We start from the raw sequence: 16,774 nt of genomic DNA on the forward strand, positions 1-16,774 counted from the left end.
GCTGTTTCTTGAGAGGCATCTCTAGGTTATCAGTTTCAACTGCATGGGTAACTTTGTCCGGACCCCCACAGCAACCCTCTTCTTATAAACACATCTAGAACCCTGCATGTACACTACTGAAGGAAATGCTTTTGAATGCTATATTACTGCTAGAGGAACATCTCCTGCATAGGGCCAGCTTTTGTTTTTCCCCTGGGCTTTCCCCTTAAGATGTATTTTTCTCAACTGCAATTTATGAGCTGCAATGTATGAACAGTTGGCGAGGCAATGGACCGGCTTCGATTCGAGATGCCACCTCGGTAAGAACAGTTACAAATGAGAGCAGGCCACTCAGCCCATGCAGCCTGTCAGTAATTGATCCAAGGATCTCATCCCGCAGTTCCTTCAAAGAATCCAGTTAGTGAAATCTGAAGGAAATGAAATGGCTGACCCTGAATCCTTTGGGATGCGTTACCATTATTATATCAACAACAGGGACAGTAAACTGGGAGCTAAAATAGGTTGTGCATTACAATTTACTAACTGTAAAAAGTGTGGTGTAAGCCATTCAACACAATTCTTACAGTGCTGTCCCTTTGGTCTTGGGGATTCCCACATTTACAGTGTCATTTATTAATTAATAGGCAGTTTGGGCCCAGAGGCTATACTGACTTCACATTGATCCATTTTATCTGGAGAAATAGGTTTGCAGAGTTCAACATCTGACTGCAGCAAGAAGCCTGGGGCTACAGCCAGGAATCCCCCCAGTGTCTAGCAGAAGTAGAAGCAGACGTGAGGAACAGAAGACATCAGGAAGGGGGGGAGTTTTCTTGAGCTGCGCAGCTCCGATAATGAACATGACCTTCAGACGCTAATAACAGCAGGGATGTAAAGGTGTTGTGGGGGTGGGGGTGGGCGGTCTATCAGCCTCAATGCGATGTATGCCGAGATACAAATGGCCCCATGCATGAAACTTGTTTTCACTCTATGGAGGAGAGAAAGGATGGCACTTTGCAAACCCGATGAAATCCAGTAACAGGTTCTCTGCAGTCTTGTGTGAACTGCAGAAGTGGTTGTTTAACAGTGGAGGTCTGTGAAGTGTGCCAGCCACCAACACGGTTCAGAGTATTTAAAGCACACGTGGTCTGTCTGTGGGACCTGTGGGAGTGGCAGTTGGTACTAGATTTCTGTACAGAGCTTGCACCTTATCGCACCATGTCTAAACCACGGTTTACTCCCACAATCAAATGACAAGCCGCCCAAGTTAGCTCGTGTTTCCAACATGTGTGAATAAACGTGCATGTGCTGTAAATTGGGCTGATGTCCCAACCAAGACCACCAGCTCCACCATGTACCCTGTGCCTACAAGGTTAGGCTCTGGTTCACCACGACAAGGAAGGGCAAGGCAGTTCTGGAAAATGGAGGGATGTATGCTCTGACTTTCAGACAACTGTTAACATCACACATTCACTAGCTGATGCTGAAACTGCCCCAAGCACAGTGTGCTACATAAAAAATATAAAGACCTAAAATAACCATACATATCCCCAGGAAAGCACCTACATTTGGGCCATTAAATTTTAAACCTTGAATAGAAAAAGATTTTTCACAAGGGCTTTATGGTCACCCATAAAACTTCATGTGCAAAGATAAAGGGAGCTTTTATGGACGTCTTAAAACCTTCTTCAAGCAGGCCTAGTAATGCTTTTATGAACTGGCTAAAGGGTGGGGGTGGACAGAGGCAAATGGCTTTAATCAAGACCTTAGTAGATTCAAGAAATGGCAAAAGGAAAAAAGAAAATGAGGCTCTGGAGTGCCGAAGAAAGAAGCAGAAAAGCAGGAATTAAGACAGGCTCTGCCTGGATGTGGTGGCCAGGGGTGTGATGGTTATTGTGGCATGCTGGAACACCAGCTGATGCCAATACTGCCCTGGACCGACATGCCTGAGCCTAGGAGTGGGCTGTGCAGAGCTGAAAAGCTCCTTGCAGTCTGCTAAATTATTGCTGGCAGTGCTGGCTGAGGCTCAATGGTAAAGACAATTAAAGGGGAAAAAAAAATGAAAAAATAGCTGCCTCAGACTGATGACTTGGCAGGGCATCCTGCAGCACTGCAGCACAGGACCTGAGTCCCTGCTTGGTGGAGCCTCCAACATAATCCAGTGCTGAGGATGGAAAAAATACCTGTACAAAGAAGAAGAAATGGCACTACTGTATTTTCCAAATGTTCTGCATCCAGAAGATTTAAGCAGACATAAACGCAGGCCAGGAGAAAGCCCAGCTTTACCAATACCACAAGATGATCTGAAAGGATACAAAGCTTATATAAAACTTAAATACAGTTACTTAAAAAAACAGATGCCATGGGACCAGAACGCACTGTAAAAAAATAATGGCTGATTGGCTCTTGCTTACATAGATAGTCTAACATTTGCCCCCATCTGGGGTTTTCAATTCTCGGTGTACTAAGCACCTGATTCTGTTTATCTTCATCACAGGTCTCATCTGTACTGAAAAGAATTTCAGAACAATTCTGTCACCAATTTGATGGAAACTGATAAAAAGGACTCTTTCATCACATGATGACTTTACGCCATGCACTGACGAAGCTGACTGCATCTCGTGCCATTGCACTGCTGCAGGTTGGTGTGCATCAGGCCAGTGTCCTGACCCAAACCCACATGATTCCACTAACTGCCTGCATTTCTTCCTCATGTAAGAGCCAGTAACAAACACATTTCATGCTTCCTGACATGAGCAGGAAGTTCAAATCATTTTTTTTATTTGTGCAACTCTTTCACATATTTTGAATATTTTCAGTTTATGTAACCTTTATGGAACTCCAAAAACGCCTAATCAGGCTTATACTATCTTATATCTAGTATAGCAATTAACCTTATGCTGTAATCTTGATAATCTTGCCAACGGCGTTAAATGCCTGGGTTTTTCTGTTCGGTACACTGAACCATGAAGGCTCTGTGGTCCATATTTCGATTCACCAGATAATCTGACATGGCAGAAAGAGGTCTCAGCCACGCAGAATGTGAAATTCTGCCAGGATTGATTATGGAATATATCAGCACTACTGCTCATGAGGAATACGAAACAATCCGGGAGAATAAAAACTATATTTACCTAGAACAAAAGCTGCCAAACTCACCTAACTACAGTATCATTGGCTCAGTCATAGAGTTACCCTTTTCAGGAGTTTTTCATTTTTCTTAATTACACTTCAACCCTCGATAGATGACAACCAGTCAGACATCAGCATAATCTCTCTAACACACACAAATGTTTTTCCATTTAAAACAGAAATTTGCTTTGCAGATGACATCTGTTTACTGTATTCAACTGTTTTTTGTTTTGGGTTTTTTTTTTGCCGGCCTGACTGGTGGTGGTTCGAACAAACTTAGCTGCTCCAAGATGCAGTTATTGAGACATTACTGGGGATTTCTCACGCAGATCTAGAGAAAGCCAGAGAGTTTGTCAAGGTTCCTCTTCAAACAAACGGGCTTAGCAAACCATTTCATTTGAGTTCACAACAGAGGAGGAAATAACATGCTGCCTGTGACTGAGCTGCCATTAGTGTTGCCTTCTCCAAGGGTACACACAGGCAGGTAACTTGAGAGCCAACTAACCCAGCTACAGGTCTACAAAGTTATCGCTCCTCTCAGTCCAAGTAAATAGTTTGAAGGATCCTGTGAAAGAAATAACTCCTACAAAAGTAGTTTCTGAGTATTCCAATTAAATCAATAAAAGCATAAAGATTAAACTGAAAACACAGCATTAAAATGTTTTAGAGTAAGAAGCAGTCAGTGTTGCTTTAATAAAACCACACTTCATGTCTGCTGGTGTCATGTCTGATGCAATTAAATCTCACGTAGAATGTAATGTTACAGACTAAAATGAGAAGTGGATCTTTTCAGTTTTATAATCAATATGTTCTAATTTCACCATGAAAACAACTATTACTGTTGAATCTACAGTTCCAATCAGCACTTCCTACAAACTCAGATCGATAATGCACTTTTATTTGGCATAACAGGGAAGACACCTTCAATAAAAGGATCAGAAAACATCATTGGTCGGGAACAGAGTAATTCTTTGCTGCAGTGTTGCCACTCACTTTAAATTATGGTATAAACATTGTGTATCCCCTCAAGCTAAACTTCTTACACCCTATCCTAGTGTTAATCAGCTTAATACTCAGCCAGATCTACTGGACCTACATCAATACATTGAAATGCAAGGAAGTAACAAAACCTCAATGTGTGGTACAGCACAGTTAAAAAAAAATGGATGTTACCACACACATAAAGTTACGATAAGAAAATATCTAATTACAGAGAAGGACTGAAGCATGGTATTAAACATAAGCAAGACTTGCATTCCTTTGAATTTTCCTGCAGTCTTGTGGAATCCTTTTTTTGTGTCTGAAAAATGTATTTGCCCAACAGTGCAGACACTAGAAAAGAGGATCAATATTCCACACAGTGTCTGTGGAGAAGGGTCTGATTACACAGGGGGTGAAAGAGGGGCCCTCCCTCTAAGATTTCAAGTTTCAGAGGCATGTGCTGAGGACATCAAGTATATTCCTCAGCTCCCGACATTTAATGTCCACTGTGACAACTTTACAGTCCACCCCCAAGGAAGAGACAAGCCCCCTGCCAGAAATTAAAACTCACACCTCCCAGAATGCCCTGGTCTGAGACAGTCATTGTGACTGCAGTTGCATGGGACACTGGGATTATTCTGTAAACATCTGAGAATGCAACTAGATTTGTGATCAGAGCCTTCCCCATACAGGAACACAAAATGACAAAACCTATATTGTGCCATTTGGGTAGCTTCTTTGGGATTCTTGGGGCAAAATGATGAATGACTGTCGCATTTGGGCTGAAGTGTTGGTTCGGGGCTAAAGGAATAACACTGAGGCCAGCTGTGTATTGCCTTACCTGTTACATTTCTATAGCCCCATTAGGTACTTTTCCTTGAACACTAAAAGAGATCAGAACTACAGATCATGCTCAAGGATAAAATGTCAAATTTGTTTTAAAATGAATTATAAGTCTATGGATGTTGCACATTTTAAACATCATAAAATTACACATCTATGAGTGGCTCATTACAACAATAGCTATGCTTTGACTTATATGTTGTGAGTAACTAGTTTTGGGTGACATCCCTTCTTAAAAAAAAATCACATTACCCCAGAGTGAAAAAGAATGTTCCTCTTAACATTTAATTACCCAGAGTACTTAAGAGGGTATGAGGAAATGACAATTCTGTAAACTATGTTCAATCGCCATTCCATGCTGCAAATGACTCATGTCAAGCTTCTAGGGGGAAAAAATGTGTCCGATTCTGAAAGTGAGTTTTTAGGATTACTGAAAGACAAGTTGCGTTATTTATATTGGTACTGTGAATGCTGTCAATTCAGCCTAAACAAAACAAAAAATTTGAGTACTTCCTTCTATAGGAAAACAAACAATTATGTGGATTAAGAGAAAGGTGGAGCAAGAATTAAACATGTTCTTCTTGATTCCTGGAGAGCCTGTGAAGATTCACAAACACTTTTAAAACTGCAAAAGTGATCTTATTCACAGCTAAATACCGTCAAACTGAAAAGAAAAATAAAGTGGGTTGAAGAGAGCCAAGAAGAAGAAAAAAGACACCGTTGCCCAGGAAATGATACAACCAAGACTTTCTCACCATGTTCTTTTATTGCCTTCAATGTCCACCAGACCTAATACTTTGTTCTCTAACAGCCAACGTGCTCTGGGGTTTGGAAGTTAGGAGTCTACCGCTGGATTTGTGATTGGATCCGCTGCCGGCTCGGTCATACTATGGAAGAAAAGATCACGCAAGGCAGTGGCTGCAGAAAAGCAAACTTCAGAACCTTGGAGACAAATTATGTCCTGTGCTGCTGTGCAGGAAGGAGATGGGGCCACTAAAACAGTGCATGTCTCTTTCACAAGAGAAGGAGCGCCCACTCACACTCAAATGAAAACTCTTGTGCTTTATTCAGGGCCTTTAAGGTCTAGACAAATCAAAAGTCTGTGCTGATACTTCCCACCCAGGGTATTTTGTAAGCCTTGTTACTGATTAAAATAACCTCATTCCAGTGGTGTGAATCCCTCCATCCTGTTAAATGTTAACTGTATTAACACCTGGTCCCATACTCACAATATTGCTTCTTCGTAGTGAACCATTCGAATCAACATGCCTTAACCAATCCGGTCATCTGAGCTCCCACATGTCAGCACCAATATATAAAACCTACGGATTTCATTAAAGTTTTATTAAGGCAGGCACATCAATCCCATCTCCCAGACTCTTCTCTCATTAAGACAAAGAGATTGCTGCTTAATCTGTGAAGACTTGTTAACTGAATAATTATCCTCTGAAGCACGGGGGCAGGTCACACTATCCAAGGGCATCAGAACAGAACCTCTAGGATTCCCATCCAAGTCAGCACAAAGACAAACATCATGCCACCCTTAGGCAGGACTACTAACCTGGGTGGGAAAAAAACACATATTTCAATGGCAATGAGCACACAATTCTATTGTAGAAATATCAATAATTAGAGAAATACAAGCTAAATCTAAAACAGAGGAACACAGCTCTGGTAGCTTCAGGAGATGCTAAGAACGCTGCACAGCTGCACCAGTTAGCATTCAATTTCTCCTCAAGGACTGTGGTGTGGCATGCTAGTGAAGGTCCGTCAGCCTGAGCTGCCATCAGCTTGTGAAAACACATCTCAGTCTTGCACTTCCTGGATTGACTGAAAAAGGGAAATCCTTCAACAAACAACACTTTCAAAAAGTTTTTTTGGGGATATTATTTTAAGTATCTTTATGAAAATATTAACTGGATTAAAGATCACTGGTGTGCAAAAGGCTATATGAAACAAGAGTAATAAGTACAAATTGAATGAGGAAGGAGAGACAGCAGTGTGCAGAAGAAAGGGTTACTGTGGATTTAACACAAAGGCTTTCTTGTCCCAAGCAGTAGACACATACAGTGTAGCATAGCAGGAAACTCAAACCCTATCTGGCAGAAAAAACGTACAAGTACTCAAAAGAAATTACAAATAAGCTGTGGGTTCATGATAGGAAACAGCAGATGCTTGTGATTTGGATAAAAATACATTTTTTTGCTCACTTACACAGCGAGCATTTATTAATGTCAGGGGGAAACTCTTGCCAGAGAGACAGTGACTCTGCTGGGGGCAGCTAGCAATGCATCTTGTTTAGCTCAATTACAGCTCTCTGTGAACAAGAATCAATTACTTGTATCGCTGAAACCGTGCCGACTGCAGGATTCTGTAAGTGGGGGGAAGAAATTGGCCATATTTGCTTTTAGTTACTGACACAGGGAAACGAGAGCCAACATCTAATCAAATTTAATAGTTAGCCTTTTCAATCCTGAAAACCAGTAACAAAAGCAGAGAAAGAGGACTTTGGATATAGCAGTGAGGAAATGTCAGTATTAATGCTGGGCGCCTGCAGATATGAGATGAAATTCAGACCTTTATGAAATGGCACAAAGTTAATATTGTAACAACTGTCTGCTCAAGCCTGATGCAGTATTAATTTAGGTCTGCACAATCCAGAAATGCACACCCAAACCAACTGTTGATAGATTCCATGATTGTAGGATTGAGGATATGGAGTGTTCAATGAAGGTGCAGCGGTTTTGTCAGAAAGCTCTCATCAAATGCAAGCATGCAATAAAGAGATAAATGGAAGAATCAGAGGCCAATAGTGACTGCTATATAAATAGCAAAGGGCAAAGCTAGGGTTTTCACATTGCTCATAACTACAAACAAATGACAAGTGATTTCCGAAGATAAAATACTTAAGATATGACATAAGTGCTGAGGGCAAAGATACAGGCTCAGTCTATATTACACAGACAAAAATACTTCTCTCAGGGGGGACTGACAACATTCACAGCCCACCCTCTAGGTTTGCAGAGGGAAATATGGAAAGCTTTTTATCTTGTAGTGACAAGATTAACACCGCTAGCCGAAACGGAGCTGGAACTCACAGAGCCTTCTCTTCCAAAGTACTAAAAAAGGCTTTAGATTGGACATTAATGCCATAAATAAATGTGGTCTTTAGCGTTCTCATGTTTGCATTTATTTATACATTAAATGCTACAGGTAAACATTTGTTTGTTTGTTTTTGGTCTAATTTTAGCACTCTTCCATGGTGTAATCAAAAGAAACAGTATAACAGTCATTTCAGTACAAGCCACAGGATATCTCAAAATACGCTGAGGTCAGCCACATACATGGCTGTCTCAAAAGAAAGAAAATGATCTCAGTTTCCCCACCTCCCTCAGCAAGTCTACTTAAAAATTCTTTTCAATATTCGAATGATTAATTTGTGTTGTTTTTTTTTACTCTCTCGATCAGGACTGGAACCTAAGGCATCTTCCTCAGCACAGCTCCCAGCTTGACGTTCACAAAACCGAACATTTTCACTTCAACACAGTTCCGCTATCATTTGGTGCCTGGTGAGCAACACTATGTTCAATGCTAATACAGTCACTGTCAAAAAAGAATGAATCACTTTGCCTATTTTTCTTTCCTGTAATGTTTGTTTTGGGATGAAAGCATGAAGCCATACAGATGATATTACTCACATCACTGCATGATTTCTTTGCAAGAGTTGCAGGACACGCATGTAGCCACTGCATATGGCTTCTGGAGTCCTGGGCTCACTCTCAAAAATAAACCAAAGGCTGAAAATAATACTAGTAAAATGTATTTGCCTAATGAAAAAGGATTGAGGCTGAACACTGCTAAATGAAAAGTCAAGGCTAAGTCATTTCCGACTGCACGTCAGTACAGTATTTACAGTGGTTTGCAGTTACGGGTTTAAAATTCAGTGGCGTATTCCAGACCAACTGTAAATCTTTCATACTTGGAAAACAGCGGATGGAAAAAAAAGCTGAACATCTACGTTGCAGTATTTCACAGATGGGAACTCTTTTTAACTGACTGTAGAAAGCAGAACATTTTAAATGAATATTTGAGCATTAGAACTCCCTATTGTGTTACCTGTTCTCCAATTAAGAAATGTACAAGAAAGCCAAGAAGATGAAACTGTAAGCCTTGACAGCAAACTGGCTTCTGAATTGTATGATCAATGAGATTATTAAATTATACTTGGTGTTCTTTAGCCCAGTGATATCAATGTCCTGTTCATTCAAGTAGTCATCTACATAGCAAGTACAGCACAGAGACACTGTTGTACTCTCGTTCCACCACAAGCTTCCCTGCTCAGAACAAAAAAAAAGTGTTCAACTCTATAGGTCCCCTCTACAGGGTTTTCATCCTGTCCTTTGAAAGAAACTAAAAACAAGTGGACACAGATTCGTGCCTATCGTTTCAGAATGCCAAAATGCAGAAGGGATAATTCCTCCACCCACTTTCTGTATTAAGCAGGGCGGCACAAGGGAAATTCAGCTTTTGTTCCAAAACACATTAAGATGATTTGATAAGAAAATGGAATCCAAAACCCATGGACGATCACGATGCAAAATCACCATTCAGGAAGTGAACTTTAACATACAAAACCCAAGAAAATAGAGCATTTCTTCGTGACACACATGAGATGTGTTGTAGCAGAAACTGCAGAGGTAATAATTTATTGATTTTATCACTGACACCTGGTAGCACAAAAGCTGTGAAAAGGATAAATGATACCCACCCCCATCACTACCATACAATATCATTCAAAGAATAACAATATCGCAAAGACCAAGGGACTTTTTCCCATTTAGTAGAATCCAAGCTCACGTGAATTATTACAGCAAGGTAAACTGATAAACCAGGAACTGTTTGCATTTCAAAGCCATGGCAGCATACTGTAGATGGATGTCAGCACTGCTCAAAAGAAGGAATCCCAGTGTAGAAACACAAATCTAAACTAGGGCTTGCAGCTCCAGCATCTGGCACTTGGAATATACTGGAAGTGAGAAAAGCATTTTTGAGAAAATTCCCAACTTCAGTAGCAAACTCATACGGCACAAAGCAGGTTCGACTTGCTTTGTTAGGGTTGTGATTGACAAATGTTCTTGCCCTTGGCTACGCTCAAGCATGTGACCTTTGATTTCGCAACAGGTCTAGTAAGATATTCAGGGGCTGTAGGCGCAGCAGTTTGTAGAGCTTCGTGCACTATATGGAAAAGATGGCTGCCACTTCTTGAGAGGACCACATTGTCTTTCACCTTGAATCAACACTCGAAAGCTATCTTTGAAGGATGGTCAGTGTTGCACTGAGTCGCCCAGGAGACGGTTTTGAAGCCCATCTCCATGACAGCAGATCGCTACTCTTACACGAGAGACACGAAAATATCCTTTCCGTTTCTTATTGCTGCTGACTTAAAGTTTCAGCTAGGTATTTTGTGTTTTCACATGTATTTAATGGGAGAGAATTGGTCCAAACATGACAGCAATTTCTTTATCTGGCACTTTTACAGTGAACCTCTCTGAGGTTGTCATGGTTTCTATGGCAAATGTCTGCGTCAGCTGGAGCCTGGCGAAGGTAGAGGTGTTGAAAACTCAATTTACAAAAGGAAAAATAAAGACATTATACTGGGGATATCCAAAAACTAACTGCTTACAGTTCAATTTTTCAATCACACATCTATAAATGTATACAAGGACATAACAAGAAGAAATATATGTATTATTACTTCAACATAACCATTCATGAAGAGATGCTTGTTGAAAGAAGGAGCTATACAGGTAGTACAGTCACTGCCAACAGTAGACTGCATATACTGAAGCTCACACAATGTAACACTTCTAACAGTTCTTTGATTCTGTGTGACAGGCAGCTCCCCTAATATAAAAACTGACTTTGATATCCAATAGGAAGTCACCCTTCTTGGCAGCTCAATAGACGGTTTAAAAAACCCATGTAAACTGTTTTGAAAATTCTGTCCTCAGGAACAGGAATCTCAGACGGAAGACCCCTCAGACGATGCAACAATCCCTCAATTGTTTCCACAAGAGATCGGTTCTTACTCCCGTGAGCCGGGACAGAAGTGTTCATGACCTCACGAGAAAAAAAAAACGGGACGGCCCTGGTGTCATTTAGTGCCCTCAGTGAGTCTAGTCTGCAGGCAGTAATTGCACCCCTTCGCTCTGGCCTCTGAAGGCTTTGTCACAAATTTACATCCCAAGAATTCATAAGGAAGCTATTCATCACTGGGATTTCAAGGTTAAACATGTTGTCCTTTCATATATGCAAACAGATTTAAGTACTGGGCTTTATGTCTCCCTCATGTCATCTATTCGCACTAACTACCAGCTTGGTGTTGAGTAATTTTAAACACATCGTGCTGTACAGAGCCCCCACTTCACCATAATCCTAAACATCTGGCCCGCATTTCGATATTCAGCATTCCTCATCAGCTAATTTCAGACAGTTCTGCCCAGCTCTTTCATTTATACTCCTTTCACTCACATGTTTTATTTGATTTCGAGGCAACTAAAATTAGGCTAGCCCTTTTCTTTCCAGGCGGCTTTGGGGTGTGCCGCCCTGCTATCATTTCACTGGAAACGTTAAACACAACACAGAAGGGAAAACCCAAACAGTCGAGCTGCACGCTCTGGGATCAAAGCATGCGCGACCCGAAAAGAAACAAGAATCAGATTTCAGGTTGTTTGTGTTTTGCAGACAGCAATAAACAAGCTTTTCTGATGTAATTAAAACTCGATGAATGCAGTTCAAAGCTCTCCTCGGCTCCCATTACAAGGCAGAGATCTAAACCACAGCCTGTAATAAAGACCAAAAATACCTCCTCTTCCTAACGCTACCTGCCAAACGTGATCGGGGAGCTGGCTTTGATAGTTGTCATCGATCCATTTCTCCATCTAACCAGTCTTTCCAGAAACATAAAAGCAGTTAAAAATGCACATTTTGCGTCTCTGCACTGTGTGGATCACATCTAAATATGCAAGGTCTCCAGTTAATTCATGGTTACATTTTTTGTCCCCAAGTCTCAAAACACAGGGCTGTCTGATTGCAGAGGGGTCCCTTCCATTGTCTGTAAGACTTCAAGAGTTGATGACCCGAGTAACTGGTGAACCACAAGGCTGATGGCTGGTTTAGATTTGTCTAGATTACCAATCAGCTTTAGCCACTATCTGGCCAAGGAACATTTGCTTAGATTTAAAATAAGCTGTTACCCTTTAACTTGAAGTTTACATATTAGTCATAAAAATGTAAGCTCACATGTGAGAAATCAACCGAAAAACTAACGCACCCAAGTGCTAACACCGTGGGCTCCTATCAACACGCGAACTCATGTAAGTCTCAAGGGACTCTTCACTCCCTCAGTCAGAAACCCACTATGCTCCAAATCCAGAAGAACCTGTGCAGTTACTCGCTTCTTTAATGGATAATGAACAGCTTGCTCAGGGGTATGTAAGGTGGGTTTATACAGCCAAATCGAACGTGTTCATTACCTCACAACCTGACAATGGAAAACTAAAAATGCGTTCCCCCTATTATCAGAGCATTCTTTACAGAGGAAAACAGCACATGCCCAAGTCACATTCCAGGCAGCACTGCCCTAGTTCATTGTGCTTGCTATGATGACATGATGTTGTTCATGCCATACAAAACAAACTGTAAAAGCCAAGACCATTACAAAAAACTGTCCCCATTTTGTGGGAAAGAAAAGCAGCAATTCATAGTGTCCAAAAGTGCACTTCGCTACAGCACTACCAATATGGCCTTCTGTAGAGTTAACTTTAGAAAACAACAGACTAGAATGAGAAAGCTGAAGCAGACTACATGTACATAAGGGAAAATATCCTTCCAGATAAACATTCCTCTTCCTACAGCCCAGTACATTTAGTGTATATTCTGCTTGTTCATGTAACACATTGATCAGAGGTAGGATTAAGATTTTGTTTCAGAGTAAGCCCTTTAACCGAGATTTATTTTTTGTTGTTGTTTCTGCCTTTGGAGCAGAAGGCCAACAAAACATGTTCCAAATATTTAATGTATCACTTGAGTGTGCAGAAGAACAACTAGTGTCTGTAGCTACAAAGAACCTTATTTAAGAATTAACAAGGCAATTTGAGCTTCTCCTCAAGTGCTGGCCACACAGCTTTCCAGAAACCCTGCAATGACTGAACGCACATAAACAGAAAACATTTAGGGAGTTTAGAATAAACTGAGCACCATTAAAAACATTACAGATTACTGTGTCAGAATGACTTAAAGTGGATCCTGGCGATTTAGCTTCTTAACTGTCAAATTCATGGGATCACTTATAGAGCCAAAGGTTTGTTAAGTCCTCCAGTGAATGACTGAGTGCTCCACTCAGCCACTTCACATTGATTCCCTCCCGGTCTACAAATATTTTGAAGGTTAAGACACCCTTGAACCTTTAACATCTTTTAAAACTTTTCCACTTTTCCATAAAGGGCCTGCAATTGTGAAATCATATCCTACTCAGACAACTGAATTATTTAGTTAACTGGGAGCTTGGGGTTCAAGGAAAACAAGATGAATATGGCTCCTAGGGACTAAAGTACCACTGAAGTTGAGCTGTCCTGAAGACAGCAGTGTACAGAGGACTCGCTGAACCAGAGCGTCAGACGGGAACAGCTGAGAGTTACTCTGGGTGACAGTTTTCAGTTTGTGCTGTTTTCTTTAAGTGAGTTCATCAGAACCACAGAATCAAGAAAGAGGCAGGTTTACCAACCCTGGATACCTTATTTCACCTCCAAATTAAGGCGAGAGATTCGAAATGTCACCACAACACAAACGCAACATTGTCACACATTATTAGCCCTGTCACAATGGTATTTGTGTATAATAAAAATAAAAGTGTATAAATAAAATCATGGGCAGCCGTTAGGGTTCTGGACTCATACCTGGCAGGTTGTGAGTTCGAACCCCGAGGTGATGCACTTGGGATTCGAACCCTTGAGCAAGGTACTTCTCCCAAACGGCCTCATTAAAATCACCCAGCTGTATACATGGGTGAAAACGTGAGTCATTTTAGATAAAATAAAATCAGTTTCTTTCTTCCAGAATACATGAAGATCCTTTTCACGAACCCCCAAGTAACCCCTCCAACTTAGGCGTTTAGTGAAACAAGGTCATTCAATTTCATGACTAATCAACAGAGAGGTCCAGAACCATGATCTGCCAAACACGCATGAAAGGCCTAGCAATGGCCCGGCCCTTACCCAACAGCGATGCCCAGATCTCGAACTGGGAACACCAGCACTGCTGCACTGACCCAGGTCAGCAGAAACTTCGTGCCCATGTGAACGAAACCTGCGACCCGCCTGAAAGGCAACGAGGAGTCGGTCGTTCCGTCTCGCTTACCTCGTAGGACCAGACGCACTGCACGCCGGCGAAGCGGCGCACGCAGCGGCCCACCTCCACGTCCTCGTGGGTGGTGTACATCTCCCGCAGGCACTCCCGGATGTGGGGCACCATGCGGCGCAGCACCTCGCGGCTCATGATCACCCCGGGGCCGCCCATGCAGAAGTTCTCGCCGGGCTCCAGGGCCAGCTTGCCCAGCTCGTCTCGGGCGCCCATGCCCGTCTGCCCCAGGAAGATGGCCTCGCTGCTGTTGAGGCTGCGCAGGAAGCTCTCCAGCCGGTCGCTCTTGATGTAGACGTCGTCGTCGGCCCGCATGAACCACTCGTACTGGTTGAGGTAGTGGTCGTGCATGTACTTGAGCATCATGAAGGACTTCTTCTGGGGCGGGTACGAGTCGTCCACGTTCCGCAGCGGCACGATGGGGATGGGGATGGAGGTGTCCGAGCCCTCGCTGGAGAAGAACTCCACCTTGCCAGGTATGGTCTGAGCCCAGGTCCTTCAGGATGCAAACGCACAAGAAAAGAAACAGTGCATATATGAATCGTGCAACCCTCCATAAAAATTCTGCACATTAGATCGGGCGTTTGGTTATAATCCTCAAGCGGTTTGAGGACCTAGAAAAAAATTGAAAGCCAACTCTTTCATCGTAAAAGCACAACCGCCCAAAACGTCATATACGTTTCAGACAGTTTCACAGAATGAGGTAACACGATTGCCAACCAAAACACCAGGAAGTCCCACTCAAATGAATAGATACTCGCAGGAGTGGGCGACGTTGTGGTTGGTTGGATGAGCAGGAGACAGAACGCCAACACTTTCTCTGGTCAGAACAATCCTCCAGGTCTCAAAGCTACTGCCAGCTGTGGAACATGCGGCTCAATTTCACATACTGTGACCCTCAACGCATCCCCGACTGAAGGAAACCCTGCAAGAAGTGCAGGATAGGACTGGGCTGTGTGGAGCACACACCTCCTGGCCTGATCGGGCTACAGTAGGTCCTCATTGGAAGACCTCATTTTTGTTCCAAGAGTTCCAACATTGGGCCATGGCTGCACCCAAAGATACAGTGCCGTCTTAATGACGGTTCCCAGGTATCGGCTGTCATGTCTGCACTGACCTTACTAAAACTGCAATGACCCCAGGTAGAATCCAGCTCTTTTCCGCGGGTGAGACCCGGCGGTTATCTTGTTTGTCGTGCTCAGCGGCTTACATTTAATAATCTGAAATCTAAAAACAATCAACGCGAAGTCTGACTCGAAGGTGTCAGTCTTATAAAAGGAGAGCGGCTGTGACACTTAATACCATTTTCATATCCTTGTTTGCACACGCCAAAACAGAAGCCAGGAAAGCGCGTGTCCCTCCTATATACAAGAGCAAGTCAGTTAAGTTCAGGAAGCATACTTTTCACAGGGCCCTTTACCTCCTAAATGAGGGTGCAATAAAAATGGAAGCTCAGTTTGGTGCTTCAATGGCAGAGGATGAAGAAAATCAGACTGGGGATCTAGCAGAGTGGTTGGGCGAAGAGATCTACCAGCTGCATGACTTGAAATGGGTTTTGGCCACAGAACAAGAACTCCATTCTTCCTTATCTGTCAAATCACTGAATGTGACACAGGAAATGTAACATCTTCAGTTTTTTTGGTTTCTCATAAAACTGAACATGAAAAAGAGACAACTACTTAAACACATTATGCACAGCACTCTGCCCATTTAATCGAAATCCTGTAAAATAAAAACGTTCTTGGTATGGTTCTGCAAATATTTAACCTTGCTAATTCTTTGTCTTTGAAATAATTAGAACGATCTTTCACATGACTGAATTCATGAAACGAAATGCCTCTTGGTTCTGTTCAAAATTTTTCAGTCCAATCCTTAATTTCGACCTCTAGACTTGGAAAAGTCTGTTTTTTTCTTAGCCCTGTTCTACAACACCACATGCTAGCCAAGTCATCTTAATATCTTATAGTTGCCAACCTTTTCTGTTTCAATATTAAACCCAACTGTGATAATTATGGGCACATAATCACACCCAAAACATTTTAGAGGAGAATTTTAAATGAAGTGTCTGACTTGACATGCTGCTTACTTATAGCCCTTATAGGTTTAACCTAAATAGTCCTTGTTTTCTTGCAGCGTTACACACCATCATTTTAATATTTTTTTTTGCTTAAATCACGGGAAGCGTCTATTTTGGCTGTCAGGTAGGTCTGTGTTGTATAGAATAGAGGGGGCTAGACAGCCGTTCCTGCGAGACGTGCGATTCTTGACTAACGCTGTAAATTCTGCCCTTCACGGAAGGCATTTGAACAATGTTATCCCTGTTTCACTTATGCCATTGAAAACTAGACAATCTGGAGAGTGCAGTTTTTACATTCCTGAAGTCGAATTCATGGAAACAGCAAGGGCAGAATTTCCTCAAAAAAAA

The 16,774-nt window shown here is 42.1% G+C and overlaps 1 protein-coding gene across 1 annotated transcript in view; it reads right to left on the reverse strand.

Annotated features, from left to right (window-relative positions):
* The window catches only part of chsy1 (chondroitin sulfate synthase 1), a 55,186-nt gene that overhangs the window by 36,906 nt on the left and 1,506 nt on the right, over positions 1 to 16,774 (reverse strand). The window contains exon 2 of the mRNA XM_088641165.1: positions 14,350 to 14,845. Coding sequence (XP_088497291.1) covers positions 14,350 to 14,845 — 496 coding nt within the window. The remainder of the gene's footprint in view (positions 1 to 14,349; positions 14,846 to 16,774) is intronic.

The sequence above is a fragment of the Lepisosteus platostomus genome, chromosome 7, assembly GCF_059453375.1.
Source record: "Lepisosteus platostomus isolate fLepPlt1 chromosome 7, fLepPlt1.hap1, whole genome shotgun sequence".
Taxonomy (NCBI): domain Eukaryota; kingdom Metazoa; phylum Chordata; class Actinopteri; order Semionotiformes; family Lepisosteidae; genus Lepisosteus; species Lepisosteus platostomus.